Source organism: Oncorhynchus keta, chromosome 4 (genome assembly GCF_023373465.1).
Source record: "Oncorhynchus keta strain PuntledgeMale-10-30-2019 chromosome 4, Oket_V2, whole genome shotgun sequence".
NCBI classification, from domain to species: Eukaryota; Metazoa; Chordata; class Actinopteri; order Salmoniformes; family Salmonidae; genus Oncorhynchus; species Oncorhynchus keta.
The window spans coordinates 59,621,319-59,636,287 of record NC_068424.1 but is presented as its reverse complement, the minus strand read 5'-3'; the positions used below and the strand labels follow the sequence as shown (position 1 = coordinate 59,636,287).

The 14,969-nt window shown below is 41.5% G+C and overlaps 1 protein-coding gene across 14 annotated transcripts in view; it reads right to left on the bottom strand.

Annotated features, from left to right (window-relative positions):
* The window catches only part of LOC118375339 (rap guanine nucleotide exchange factor 2-like), a 156,835-nt gene that overhangs the window by 93,053 nt on the left and 48,813 nt on the right, over positions 1-14,969 (bottom strand). For 13 of the 14 annotated variants that reach the window (XM_052511655.1, XM_052511594.1, XM_052511609.1 and 10 more), the window contains exon 4: positions 8,068-8,151. In XM_052511655.1, the coding sequence (XP_052367615.1) occupies positions 8,068-8,151 (84 nt within the window). Of the gene's footprint in view, positions 1-3,706; positions 3,865-8,067; positions 8,152-14,969 lie in introns of those variants that run through there. The other variant, XM_052511650.1, reaches the window with a different exon arrangement.

The window sequence follows — 14,969 nt, the reverse complement described above, 5'->3', positions numbered from 1 at the left end:
CTGCAGTTGCCACTCAAGTTTTTTCTTCCAATTGTGAACCCTATGAAATAACTAGCTAGTTAGCGGTGTGTGCTAAAAGTGTTTCAAAATCTGTCTGAGACCTCGAAGTAGTTGTGTTCTTTGCTATTTACGGACATGGCTTTTGTGGAGCGATAGGTAACGATGCTTCAAGGGTTACTGTTGTTGATGAGGCAAGTCAGTTAGCATCCCACCTGGCAAAAAGCCAGGGATAATGCAGAGCGCTAAATTCAAATAAATTACTATAAAAATCGAACTTTCCTTAAAACACACATGCAAGATAGCAAATTAAAGCTACAGTTGTGAATCCAGCCCACATGTCAGATTTCAAAAAGGATTTTTGGCGAAAGCAAACAATGCTATTATCTGAGGATAGCACCTCCGTAAACAAAGAGAGAAGAAAGCATATTTCAACCCTGCAGGCACGACACAAAACACAGTGACTACAAAATATCTCAAATATCTACAAAATATCTCAAAAGTTACCTGTAAACTTTGCAAAAACATTTCAAACTACTGTGGCAAAGAAGGGGGTCGAGTGATAAGTGGCAGATATGTGAGAGCAGAACTAATAAACGGGCTCTGCCCGATCACTAAAATGGCCACCCCTGTCAGAACTACAGATCACAAAATGGCCGACCGCCAAAACTACAAGTCCCAGAAGCAAGGGGAACCCTCAGAAGGTGGAGCCGACTCACAGATAAAGGGTCAAGAAAAACCAGGAAGAGGAAGAGAGAGTGCTGGAAGGAGCTATGAACAATAGAGAAAGAGACTATAGAGATTGGCTGGATTTACCGTGTATGAGCTGGATTGTTTTGGACTTACCTGTTGGCGTTTGGACCTGGACCTACCGAGAACCCGATTCGTGTACCGAACCCTGCTATCCTTGACCTCGCCTACGGCCTGGGTGGACCAGGACGGAGAAACAAACACACAGGTACTGTCCTGTTCGAAAGAACTCTCATTCTTGGGTGATTTGGTGACAATTTACCACTTAGTTTGTGACAAACGCTCCTAACCTTGAAGAGGTTTGCCACACTATTTTAGGTATTGTTTTAACAGTACACTTCAAGTGACCCTCGTTCAAGATGGACATACTACTTCATTACACAGAGGAAAAACCTCAACCAATTTCTAAAGACTGTTGACATCCAGTGGAAACGATAGGAACTGCAAGAAGGTCCCTTAGATATCTGGATTCCCAATGAAAACCCATTGAAAAGAGAGTGGCCTCAAAAAAATCGGAATGGTTTGTCCTCTGGGTTTCGCCTGCTAAATAAGTTCCGTTATACTCAAAAACATGATTCAAACAGTTTTAGAAACGTCAGTGTTCTCTATCCAAATTTACTAATAATATGCATATCTTATCTTCTGGGGATGAGTAGCAGGCAGATGAATTTGGGCATGCATTTCATCCGGACGTGAAAACTTCTTGGTGACGGGGCAGTGTTAAGAACACATTATTATTTTCAATGACTGCCTAGGAACGGTGGGTTAACTGCCTCGCTCAGGGGCAGAACAACAGATTTTTAACTTGTCAGCTCGGGGGATTCCATCTTGCAACCTTACAGTTAACTAGTCCAACGCTCTAACCACCTGATTACATTGCACTCCACGAGGAGACTGCCTGTTACGCGAATGCAGTAAGCGAAGGTAAGTTTCTAGCTAGCATTAAACTTATCTTATAAAAAACAATCAATCAATCATAATCACTAGTTAAACTAGTAATATCATCAACCATGTGTAGTTATCTAGCTTGTCCTGCGTTGTATATAATCGATGCGGTGCACATCGTTGCTCCAATGTGCACCTAACCATAAACATCTATGCCTTTCTGAAAATCAATACACAGAAGTAAATATTTTTTAGACCTGCATATTTAGCTAAAAGAAATCTAGGTTAGCAGGCCATATTAACCAGGTGAAATTGTGTCACTTCTCATGCGTTCATTGTACGCAGTCAGTGTATATGCAACAGTTTGGGCTGCCTAATTTGCCAGAATTTTATGTAATTATGACATAACATTGAAGGTTGTGCAATGTGACAGGAATATTTAGACTTATGGATGCCACCCGTTAGATAAAATACGTAACGGTTCCGTATTTCACTTAAAGAATAAACGTCTTGTTTTCGAGATGATAGTTTCCGGATTCGACCATATTAATGACCTACGGCTCGTATTTCTGTGTGTTATGTTATAACTAAGTCCATGAGTTGATAGAGCAGTCTGACTGAGCGATGGTAGGCACCAGCAAGCTCATAAGCATTCATTCAAACAGCACTTTCGTGCGTATGCCAGCAGCTGTTTATGACTTCAAGCCTATCAACTCCCAAGATTAGGCCGAGGTAACCGATGTGAAATGGCTAGCTTGGTAGCAGGGTGCACACTAATAGCGTTTCACACGTCACTCGCTCTGAGACTTGGAGTGGTTGTTCCCCTTGCTCTCCATGGGTAACGCTGCTTCGGGGGTGGCTGTTGTCGTTGTGTTGCTGGTTCGAGCCCAGGGAGGAGCGAGGAGAGGGACGGAAGCTATACTCTTACACTGGCAAACACTTTGTTTTTGCATTATTTAAACCAAATTGAACGTTTTATTATTTATTTATTTTTAATTTTACCTTTATTTAACTAGGCAAGTCGGTTCTTATTTTCAATGACCATAGGCCTAGGAACAGTGGGTTAACTGCCTGTTCAGGGGCAGAACGACAGATTTGTACCTTGTCAGCTCAGGGATTTGAACTTGCAAAGTTTCGGTTACTAGTCCAACACTAACCTCTAGGATACCCTTGAGGCTAAATTGATTTTGATGTATTATATTAAGTTAAAATAAGTGTTCATTCAGTATTGTTGTAATTGTCATTATTACAAATAAAAATATTGTCCGATTAATCTGTATCAGCATTTTTGTCCTCCAATAATCAGTATTGGCGTTGAAAAATCTTAGTCTGTCGACCACTATAATCAAAGTCAATGAAAACATGACCGGGAAACTAATAGTTTAAGGTCTCCAACCAACTCCAACCGACCAAAGGCTAAACAGACAGTCAAGATGGTTAGAGGGCATCGAAAGAGTGCAGAGCTTCTGATGCCTTCTCGCCCATCCAACACAAACACAAAACATGCCGTTCGGGCACATGGTAGCTTTCCTGAACTGTAAATAGAAGCCGACATCCAGGCAAAGAATTCACAAGTGACTTGTGACTAATGACTCATACATTTTACTTCCCGAAATATAACTTGATGCTTCAATGACGCTGAAATAGGGTGGAGTGCATCCATTTTGGGTACACATCGAGTGGAGTGCATCTCAAAATATCAAATCATGCCTAGTGTCTATTCCTTTCATAACTTTCCCCACAAATTCAAAAGCACAAAAGTTAAATGTAGTGTTAGTTCAGTTGCCAAACGGATGTATAACCTCAACCCAACAAATCTCTCTGCTGAGCTGATCTGGAGGCACAGTGTCCTCGCTAACAATACCAAAATAATAATTTTAAAAAACATGCCTTGCATCCCTAACATCTTTCATATACTCTAATCATTGAACCCACCAGCTCCCTTGCTGGAGAAAAGTCATAATTTCAGCTACAACCTACCATTGTGCTACTGTGTGCTGGTCCTCCTAGGGAAAAGATGTCTCACAGACTCACGCCTAGTGCCTGGAAGTTAAGAATCTCAATGAACTCATACCTGCCAGAGGTCTGTCATCTGGTATGTATATCCTCTCTCTCAAAGTCCTTCCTCAGTCTACAACCACCTAGACGAGTAAATCCAGTTCTGAAAAGTTCTGATCAATCGCAGCATTTCACTCCGCTCATAGTTGCACCCTCCTGTTGGTGTTTGAGTGAGTGAGTGTGTGAGAGAGGGTGTGTGTGTGTGTGTGTGTGTGTGTGTGCTTGTCTCTAGCTACGCTGTGCGTACTCTGGCCAACATTCCAGTGCACAGCTCACTTCCTGCAGGCCTGGGAGCGTACAGGCCAGGGGTGGGGTGGTGTGAGTGAGTGGGTGACCCTTTCTTCCACCAGTCCTTCTCTGCAGACCATATACAGTGCCTTGCGAAAGTATTCGGCCCCTTGAACTTTGCGACCTTTTGCCACATTTCAGGCTTCAAACATAAAGATATAAAACTGTATTTTTTTGTGAAGAATCAACAAGTGGGACACAATCATGAAGTGGAACGACATTTATTGGATATTTCAAACTTTAACAAATCAAAAACTGAAAAATTGGGCGTGCAAAATTATTTAATACTTTGTAGCGCCACCTTTTGCTGCGATTACAGCTGTAAGTTGCTTGGGGTATGTCTCTATCAGTTTTGCACATCGAGAGACTGAAATTTTTTCCCATTCCTCCTTGCAAAACAGCTCGAGCTCAGTGAGGTTGGATGGAGAGCATTTGTGAATAGCAGTTTTCAGTTCTTTCCACAGATTCAGGTCTGGACTTTGACTTGGCCATTCTAACACCTGGATATGTTTATTTTTGAACCATTCCATTGTAGATGTTGCTTTATGTTTTGGATCATTGTATTGTTGGAAGACACATCTCCGTCCCAGTCTCAGGTCTTTTGCAGACTCCATCAGGTTTTCTTCCAGAATGGTCCAGTATTTGGCTCCATCCATCTTCCCATCAATTTTAACCATCTTCCCTGTCCCTGCTGAAGAAAAGCAGGCCCAAACCATGATGCTGCCACCACCATGTTTGACAGTGGGGATGAAGTGTTCAGGGTGATGAGCTGTGTTGCTTTTACGCCAAACATAACGTTTTGCATTGTTGCCAAAAAGTTCAATTTTGGTTTCATCTGACCAGAGCACCTTCTTCCACATGTTTGGTGTGTCTCCCAGGTGGCTTGTGGCAAACTTTAAACAACACTTTTTATGGATATCTTTAAGAAATGGCTTTCTTCTTGCCACTCTTCCATAAAGGCCAGATTTGTGCAATATATGACTGATTGTTGTCCTATGGACAGTCTCCCACCTCAGCTGTAGATCTCTGCAGTTCATCCAGAGTGATCATGGGCCTCTTGGCTGCATCTCTGATCAGTCTCCTCCTTGTATGAGCTGAAAGTTTAGAGGGACGGCCAGGTCTTGGTAGATTTGCAGTGGTCTGATACTCCTTCCATTTCAATATTATCGCTTGCACAGTGCTCCTTGGGATGTTTAAAGCTTGGGAAATCTTTTTGTATCCAAATCCGGCTTTAAACTTCTTCACAACAGTATCTCGGACCTGCCTGGTGTGTTCCTTGTTCTTCATGATGCTCTGCGCTTTTAACGGACCTCTGAGACTATCACAGTGCAGGTGCATTTATACGGAGACTTGATTACACACAGGTGGATTGTATTTATCCTCATTAGTCATTTAGGTCAACATTGGATCATTCAGAGATCCTCACTGAACTTCTGGAGAGAGTTTGCTGCACTGAAAGTAAAGGGGCTGAATAATTTTACACGCCCAATTTTTGTTTTTGATTTGTTAAAAAAGTTTGAAATATTCAATAAATGTCGTTCCAGTTCATGATTGTGTCCCACTTGTTGTTGATTCTTCACAAAAAAATACAGTTTTATATCTTTATGTTTGAAGCCTGAAATGTGGCAAAAGGTCGCAAAGTTCAAGGGGGCCGAATACTTCGCAAGGCACTGTACATGAACTCTGATGCAACAGGCTACAATTTTGACTAGTGGTGAGTAATATGCACGCAGCTCTCACTCTTATACCCTCCCTTTTTTTGATCTTATTGTTACTACAATTATGATTATAATAATAAGTAATGTAGTTATCATTACTAGGCTTTGTATAGTATCCTTGTATAACCACCATCGAGCTGTAGGCCTAAGAGCGCATCCTGTTTAGTTTTAATACCGTAACGTACTTAGGCCTATATTTCAATATATAGGCTACTGTATCAATCATTAACCATTAATTTGTTTATGCCACCACAGAGCACATGAGACATTCATGCGTTGAAATGCAATCAAGCATTTTAGTTTTAAAATTCAATAACAAAGTGAGATTTGAATAATTAGCCTAAACAATAAATAAACCGCAATTCACAAATGAATGCAACTGTTTTTAGTCTGCTGTAAGGCTTAATATATATATATATACACTGCTCAAAAAAAAAGGGAACACTTAACTTCTTGGATATAGGGGGCGCTATTTTAATTTTTGGATGAAAAACGTTCCCGTTTTAAACAAAATATTTTGTCACGAAAAGATGCTCGGCTATGCATATAATTGACAGCTTTGGAAAGAAAACACTGACGTTTCAAAAACTGCAAAGATATCGTCTGTGAGTGCTACAGAACTGATGTTACAGGCGAAACCCAGATAAAAATCCAGATAAAAATCCAATCAGGAAGTGCCGCATTTTTTGAAACAGCCTCATGCCAATGACTCCTTATATGGCTGTGAAGGAGCTAGGAGTCAGCTTACGTTTTCCACGTTTTCCCCAAGGTGTCTGCAGCATTGTGACGTCTTTTTGGGCATTTCCATTGGAGAATGGCTGTAAGCGACCATATAGGGCGAGTGGACGCATGGTGTCTCCCGGAGAAAACCTTGCGTAAAATACTGAGGTAGCCATTTTTCCAATCGTTTCTTATGAAAACCAACTGCCTCCACGGATATATTATCAAATACATATGTTAAAAACACCTTGAGGATAGATCCTAAACAACGTTTGCCGTGTTTCTGTCGATATTATGGAGCAAATTTTGAAAAAGGTTTGCCGTTATAGTTTAAGTATTTTCGGTCGATTTCTCAGCCAAGCAGGATGAACAAACATGACGTTTTTCAGCTGCAAAAATATTATTTTTGGAAAAAAGGAACATTTGCTATCTAACTGGGAGTCTCCTGAATGAAAGCATCTTTAGTTCTTCAAAGGTAAATTTAAATTTGGTTGCTTTTCTTATTTTTGTGAAAATGTTGCCTGCTGCCAGCACAGCCTAGCATAGCATTATGCCATGCTAAACTTACAAATGCTTGTCTAGCGTTGGCTGTATTGCATATTTTGAAAATCTGAGATGACAGTGTTGTTAACAAAAGGCTAAGCTTGTGTTTGAATATATTTATTTAATTTCATTTGCGATTTTCATGAATAGGAAGTTGCGTTATGGTAATGCGCTTGAGGCTATGATTACGCTCCCGGATACGGGATTGCTCGTCGCTAGAGGTTAAACAACACAATGTAACTCCAAGTCAATCACACTTTTGTGAAATCAAACTGTCCACTTAGGAAGCAACACTGATTGACAATAAATTTCATATGCTGTTGTGCAAATGGAATAGACAACAGGTGGAAATTATAGGCAATTAGCAAGACACCCCCAATAAAGGAGTGGTTCTGCAGGTGGTGACCACAGACCACTTCTCAGTTCCTATGCTTCCTGGCTGATGTTTTGGACACTTGAATGCTGGCGGTGCTTTCACTCTAGTGTTAGCATGAGACTGAGTCTACAACCCACACAAGTGGCTCAGGTAGTGCAACTCATCCAGGATGGGACATCAATGCGAGCTGAGGCAAGACACACTTTCACCTTGGAAAGGTACATTTTGAGCGTGGGTAGCGGCTGTCCGATTATTGTCATTTTTCAGGTGGAGTGGAATGCGGGCCTGTGGCAACGACGCTCCAGAAATGCATATGAGCTATGAGTGTTACTGACCCCGAGATAGCTCTAATTATTCTAAGGTTCTTGAGTCACAGTGCTTCGTATTGACATTTTTTACATAAAGGAGCATTGTTTCAAGACACCCACAGTCGGGAAAGCGAATCCCATATGCAAGACTGGTTTTCATCACTGCGTTTATTGAGACTAACATTTTAGACAGGGAGACAAATAATTCAGTCGGGGGGGGACAAATAATTCAGTCAGTCAGTGAGCCTAACATTTCAGTCGGTGACATTAATCATAGTTTTATTCACTTGTCTGCACCTGTAGTGTCTGTAGTCCAATGCACATATAGTCCTACTCTGATATAAGACACCCTTGGGTCAAAAACGTGATTACAAAATGGTCGACAATTTGATCAAATCCAGTCCCAACTTGCTGTTGTTCGTACCTGCTTCTTGGCAGGAACATGGACTCCTTGATGAAGACAGACCCGGACAGTAGGATATACCAGCAGCTTCCAATGTCATCCGGGCTGTGAAAGAGAAAAGAGAGAATTGAACTGGTGAATCGCAATTTCAAATTCGTACCTGCACACACACCCAAGTGAAAACACAGACAGCGTAATACACGTCACAGACAAACTCACAATAACCCTGAGCAGTACAAGAGAGGATGACACACAAAGTTTTCCAACTTCCGAATAGAAAACTCCCTAGTTGGCAATTCCAGTGACAATAATGTCAGATTTGCTGTTTAAAGTAGCTGAAAGCAGCAGCAGAGGACTACAGTACAATGAGGGAGGATTCAATAGTCCATTAAGAGGGTTTTCTGATAGTTTTCTTGGCAAGCCATGGTTCTCTATTCAAATACATCTAACAGAAAACAGCCCATTGATAGTACAGATCGAGGAGGAAATACCAGTACCGACACATTACGGTGTCTGTACTGATGGCATCGACAGACATGGTCACTGTTTCTAGCTCAGAGTCAACTTTGCAGTATGTTTTATGTGCGTGTTATTTCATACATTACTTGCTCAGAATGTTTCTTGCATTATTAACAGCCAAAATTAATTGGTGGCTATAAGATCGGCAATCACTCTACAGCATTTCAACCAGAAATGTGATTTTCCTAAATTGGATCCTTTGTTTGAACACCCCGAGGCAGTTCCATTCATCCCGGGGGCTGCTCCAAAACACCGCCGCAGGAGAATAGGAATAAAGAGTGGGCTTCTCATCAGACTCAGGAGGTATGCATAACCTCCACCGCTTCAGAGTATATTGCTCGCTAATATTTCCTTCGACTAACATTCTGTTTTATGGAATCATGGCTCTCTCAGGAACTAGTCTCTGACCATTCAGCCAGTGGGGTTCCCCGATAACTCTCATTGGAAAAGAAAACTGGAGGTGTACGTTTCATGATTGACTTCTTGTGTTGTGATTATGGTAACGTACAGGAACTTTTGGTCTCCCGGTCTGGAATACCTCACCATCTAATGCAGATTACATTACCTTCAGAGATCATTTTCTTAAGTAACTGTTACGGCCGTGTATATTCTCCCCCCAGCCGAAATGTCAAGGAAATAACCTGGACTTTATACATTGCAATGTCCGTACTGTGAGTCGCCTAACACAGCGCTACAGGGAGACAGCGGATTGTCCTCGCAGTGGCAGACCATGTGTAACGAGACATGCACAGGATCGATACATCCGAACATCACACCTGCGGGACAGGTACAGGATGGCAACTGCCGCCTGGGTTACACCAGGAACGCAGAGTCCCTCCATCAGTGCTCAGACTGTCCGCAATAACGTTCCCGTAGTAAACGGGATATTTTGTCATGACAAGATGCTAAAATATGCATATAATTGACAGCTTAGGATAGAAAACACTCTAAAGTTTCCAAAACTGTAAAAATATTGTCTGCGAGTATAACAGGAAGGGACTCTTATTTAGAAGGCTCTGCGTTCCTATGCGTCCCTATTGAGCAGTGAAAGAGATATCAACCAGATTCCTTTTTCTATGGCTTCCCTAATTTGTCTAGTGTCACAATACACAGTTTCAGGCTTTTATTTTGAAAAATGAGCCTGAAAGTCAACATTGCGTCAGTGGTCAGCTGAAATCTCTCAGTGTTTGGTGCGTAAAGGACAAATGTGGCCATCGTTTCTCTCTTTCCTACTCAGAAGCCACGAGTCCCGGTTTATATATTATCAAATAGATATTTGAAAAACACCTTGAGGATTGATTATAAACAATGTTTGCCATGTTTCTGTCGATATTATGGAGCTAATTTGGAATATTTTTCGGCGTTTTCGTGACTGCAATTTCCAGGTGATTTCTTAGCCAAACGTGAAGAACCAACAGAGCTATTTCGCCTACAAAAATAATATTTTGGGAAAAAAGGAACATTGGCTATCTAACTGGGAGTCTCGTGAGTGAAAACATCCAAAGCCCATCAAAGGTAAACAATTTAATTTGATTGCTTTTCTGATTTCCGTGACCAAGTTACCTGCTGCTAGCTGGACAAAATGCTATGCTAGGCTATCGATAAACTTACAAATGTTTGTCTAGCTTTGGCTGTAAAAAGCATATTTTGAAAATCTGAGATGACAGGGTGATTAACAAAAGGCTAAGCTGTGTCTCAATATATTTCACTTGTGATTTTCATGAATAGGAATATTTTCTTGGAATATTTATGTCCGTTGCGTTACGCTAATTAGTGTCAGTCGATGATTACACTCCCTCATGCGGGATGGGGAGTCAGAGGTTTTAAAATAAGTTCAAATTGATCAGAAATACAGTGTAGACTTTGTTAATGTTGTAAATGACTATTGCAGCTGGAAATGTAGATATTTTTGGAATATCTACATAGGCGTACAGAGGCCCATTATCAGCAACCACCACTCCTGTGTTCCAATGGCACGTTGTGTTAGCTAATCCAAGTGTATCATTAGAAAACCCATTTGCAATTGTTAAGACAGCTGAAAACTGTTGTGCAAATGAAAGAAGCAATAAAACCGGCCTTCATTAGACTAGTTGAGTATCAGAATGTGTGGATTCGATTACAGGCTCAAAATGGCCAGAAACAAAGACTTTCCTCTGAAACTCGTCAGTCTATTCTTGTTCTGGGAAATGGAGTCTATTCCATGCGAGATATTGCCAAGAAACTGAAGATCTCATACAACACTGTATACTACTCCCTTCACAGAACAGAGCAAACTGGCTCTAACCAGAATAGAAAGAGTGGGAGGCCTAAGTGCACAACTGAGTACATTAGTGTCTAGATTGACAAACAGACACCTCACAGACACCTCACAAGTCCTCAACTGGCAGCTTTGTTAAATAGTACCCGCAAAACTGCAGTCTCAACATCAACAGTGAGGAGGCGACTCCGGGATGCTGGCCTTCTGGACACTAATGTTCTTGTCCGCTTGCCCAGTTGTGCACCGGGGCCTCCCACTCCTATTCTGGTTAGTGTCCGTTTGCACTGTTCTGTGAAGGGAGTAGTATAGTCGTGGCCAAAAGTTGAGAATGACACAAATATTAATTTTCACAGTCTGCTGCCTCAGTTTGTATGATGGCAATTTGAATATACTTCAGAATGCTATGAAGAGTGATCAGATGAATTGCAATTAATTGCAAAGTCCCTCTTTGCCATAGAAATGAACTGAATCCCTCAAAAACCATTTCCACTGCATTTCAGCCCTGCCACAAAAGGACCAGCTGACATGTCAGTGATTCTCTCGTTAACGGGTGTGAGTGTTGACGAGGACAAGGCTGGAAATCACTCTGTCATGCTGATTGAGTTCGAATAACAGACGGGAAGCTTCAAAAAGAGGGTGGTGCTTGGAATCATTGTTCTTCTGTCAACCATGGTTACCTGCAAGGAAACACGTGTCATCATTGCTTTGCACAAAAAGGGCTTCACATGCAAGGATATTTCTGCCAGTAAGATTGCACCTAAATCAACCATTTATCGGATCATCAAGAACTTCAAGGAGAGTGGTTCAATTGTTGTGAAGACTGCTTCACGGCGCTCAAGAAAGTCCAACAAGAGCCAGGACCATCTCCTAAAGTTGATTCAGCTGCAGGATCGGGGCACCACCAGTACAGAGCTTGCTCAGGAATGGCAGCAGGCAGGTGTGAGTGCATCTGCACGCACAGTGAGGAAAATACTTTGAGGATTGGCTTGGTCTCAAGAAGGGCAGCAAAGAAGCCACTTCTCTCCAGGAAAAACATCAGGGACAGACTGATATTCTGCAAAAGGTACAGAGATTGGACTGTTGAGGACTTGGGTAGAGTCATTTTCTCTGAATCCCCTGTTTTGGTCATCAGGAAAAAAGCTTGTCCGGAGAAGACCAGGTGAGCGCTACCATCAGTCTTGTGTCATGCCAACAGTAAAGCATCCTGAGACCATTCATGTGTGGGGTTGCTTCTCAGCCAAGGGAGTAGGCTCACTCACAATTGTGCCTAAGAACACAGCCATGAATAAAGAATGGTACCAACACATCCTCCTTCTCCCAATCATCCAAGAACAGTTTGGTGACGAACAATTCCTTTTCCAGCATGATGGAGCACCTTGCCATAAAGCAAAAGTGATAAGTGGCTTAGGGAACAAAACATTGATATTTTGGGTCCATGGCCAGGAAACTCCCCAGACCTTAATCCCATTGAGAACTTGTGGTCAATCCTCAAGAGGCGGGCGGACAAACAAAAACTCACAAATACTCAAACTACAAGCATTGATTGTGCAAGAATGGGCTGCCATCAGTGAGGATGTGGCCCAGAAGTTAATTGACATCATGCCAGGGCAGATTGCAGAGGTCTTGGAAAAGGGTCAACACTGCAAATATTGACTCTCATGTAATTGTCAATAAAAGCCTTTGACACTTATGAAATGCTTGTAATCATACTTCAGTATTCCATTGTAACATCTGACAAAAATGTCTAAAGACACTGAAGCAGCAAACTTTGTGAAAATTATATATTTGTGTAATTCTCCAATTTTTTGGCCACGACTGTACATATCGCGTTGTACGAGATAATCAGTTTCTTGGCAATTTCTCAAATAAAATATCCTTCATTTCTCAGAACAAGAAAAGACTGACGAGTTTCAGAATAAAGTACTTGTTTTCTGGACATTTTGAGCGTGTAATCGAAACCAAATGCTGATGCTCCCGATACTCAATTAGGTTAAAGAAGGCCTGTTTTATTGCTTCTTTAAACCGTTTTCAGCTGTGCTAACAAATTGCAAAAGGGGTTTCTAAAGCTCAATTAGCTTCTTAAAATGATCAACTTGGATTAGCCAACACAAGGTCCCATTGGAACACGAGTGATGGTTTATGATCAAATGGCCTCTGTACGCCTACGTTGATATTCCATAAAATAAAATAAAAAAAATCAGCCGTTTCCAGCTACAATAGTCACTTACAACAATAAATGTCAACACAATTTATGATCAATTTGGACCAAAAATGTTATGCTTTTCTTTCAAAAACAAGTAAAATGTCTAAACGACAAACTTTTGAACAGTAGTGTGTAGTACATATACACACTGTATGTACAGTGCCTTGCGAAAGTATTCGGCCCCCTTGAACTTTGCGACCTTTTGCCACATTTCAGGCTTCAAACATAAAGATATAAAACTATTTCTTTGTGAAGAATCAACAACAAGTGGGACACAACCATGAAGTGGAACGACATTTATTGGATATTTCAAACTTTTTTAACAAATCAAAAACTGAAAAATTGGGCATATGTTACTTGATAGTTTTGATGTATTCACTATTATTCTACAATGTAGAAAACTGAAAATAAAGAAAAACCCTGGAATGAAGTGAATTCAGACAACTTTTTCCACATTGTAACGTAACAATCTTAAAAACATATATTTTTTAAATCATGACACACAATACCCCATAATGGCAAAGCGAAAACAAGTTTAAAAAACAGCTTAAAAAACAGATAGCTTATTTACATAAGTATTCAGACCTATGACGCTGTAACAAGGACTAAACTGCTTCATCATCATAATTCTGTCTTTCACTAACTTACCGAGCAGATTGCCGTGGCCACACACCCTGTACATGCTCCAGGTGCTATTAAATTGCATGTCTTGTCATTGGGTTCCCTTTAAATCTCGTGTGTAATTATTGGTCAGTGTTTTCATCGAGTCCCACCAGCGGAGAGCTCTGAAAGGTAGTCTGGAGGAAATCCATTCGATGGCAAATATGGCACGCCAAAGGTTTGTGTCCCACTCACATCTAGAGGTGGGACAGATGGGGATGAATGCATGGCCAAACAAACAGACAAGTGAACATGCACAAGTATGTTCATACACACACACACTTATAAAGACAGAGTGAGAGATTACACTGAGTGAGAGTTTCTCATCACAAAGTACAAAGCAATGCCCCCCACCCCCCTCTTCCTTCTCTCCACACCTTCACTCTGGAGCTAATAAGGCTGAGTATAGCACACCCTACTGATGCAGTGTGAATCCTGCTTCCCTCCCTCTCCCCTTCAGTTTTCCCTCCTTTCCCCTGATGCACTTGTTCCCCCCTATATCGTCCTCATCTCCTCCCTCGCAGTCCAAATGAAAATGTTCAATTATTAATCGCTGGCACGCAGAGGCGCTCGCTCCCTTGCACATCGCTAAGGAGGAGAGGAGCACAGAACACAAAGTAGTAGGAGACAGGAGAGTCTTATGCGCCACGACAGCTTGACTGAACTGGGTCATGAGCATTTTGGGAGAAACAATAGTCTGAGAAGCGCTCAGCAATGACAAGCCCGAACACCACATCTCATCTTCAGACAGGATGTAAGGTAGGAGAGAAGCTGAGGGTCTCTGGGTGTGTTAGACGCTGGAGAAGAACTGTTTTTTTTTAATTAAACATCAATATTCTCATGAGACCCTTTATGAAATGATGATCAAATGATGTTGGAGTGGGGGGACAGAACAAGCCCATTTCCAAAGGGGTGTGTCTGATAAACTACAGTATACAGTGCATTCAGAAAGTATTCAGACACCTTCCCTTGAAATGGTTTAGGGTTAAATGGTTCGAACTTCAACACGAGGTGAAGAAATAAACTCACCTTCCTTTAGACCAGAGAGAAGGCAAGCTGCAGCTCATGACCATCATGGTTCGAATCCTGAATAATCAACACGAGGTATGGGTGAGGAGCGCACCTCTCAGACAATCATTTAGACAGCTGATTAGCTGTCGCGAGTCAAATATCTAGAGAAGTGAATGTAAGTGAGACTATCCTACTACGCTCATCACCGGGAACCGTTGACACGGCTGGCTAGCTATCTTCCAGAGTGAACAACAGTAGAAGATGGCAAAGGAG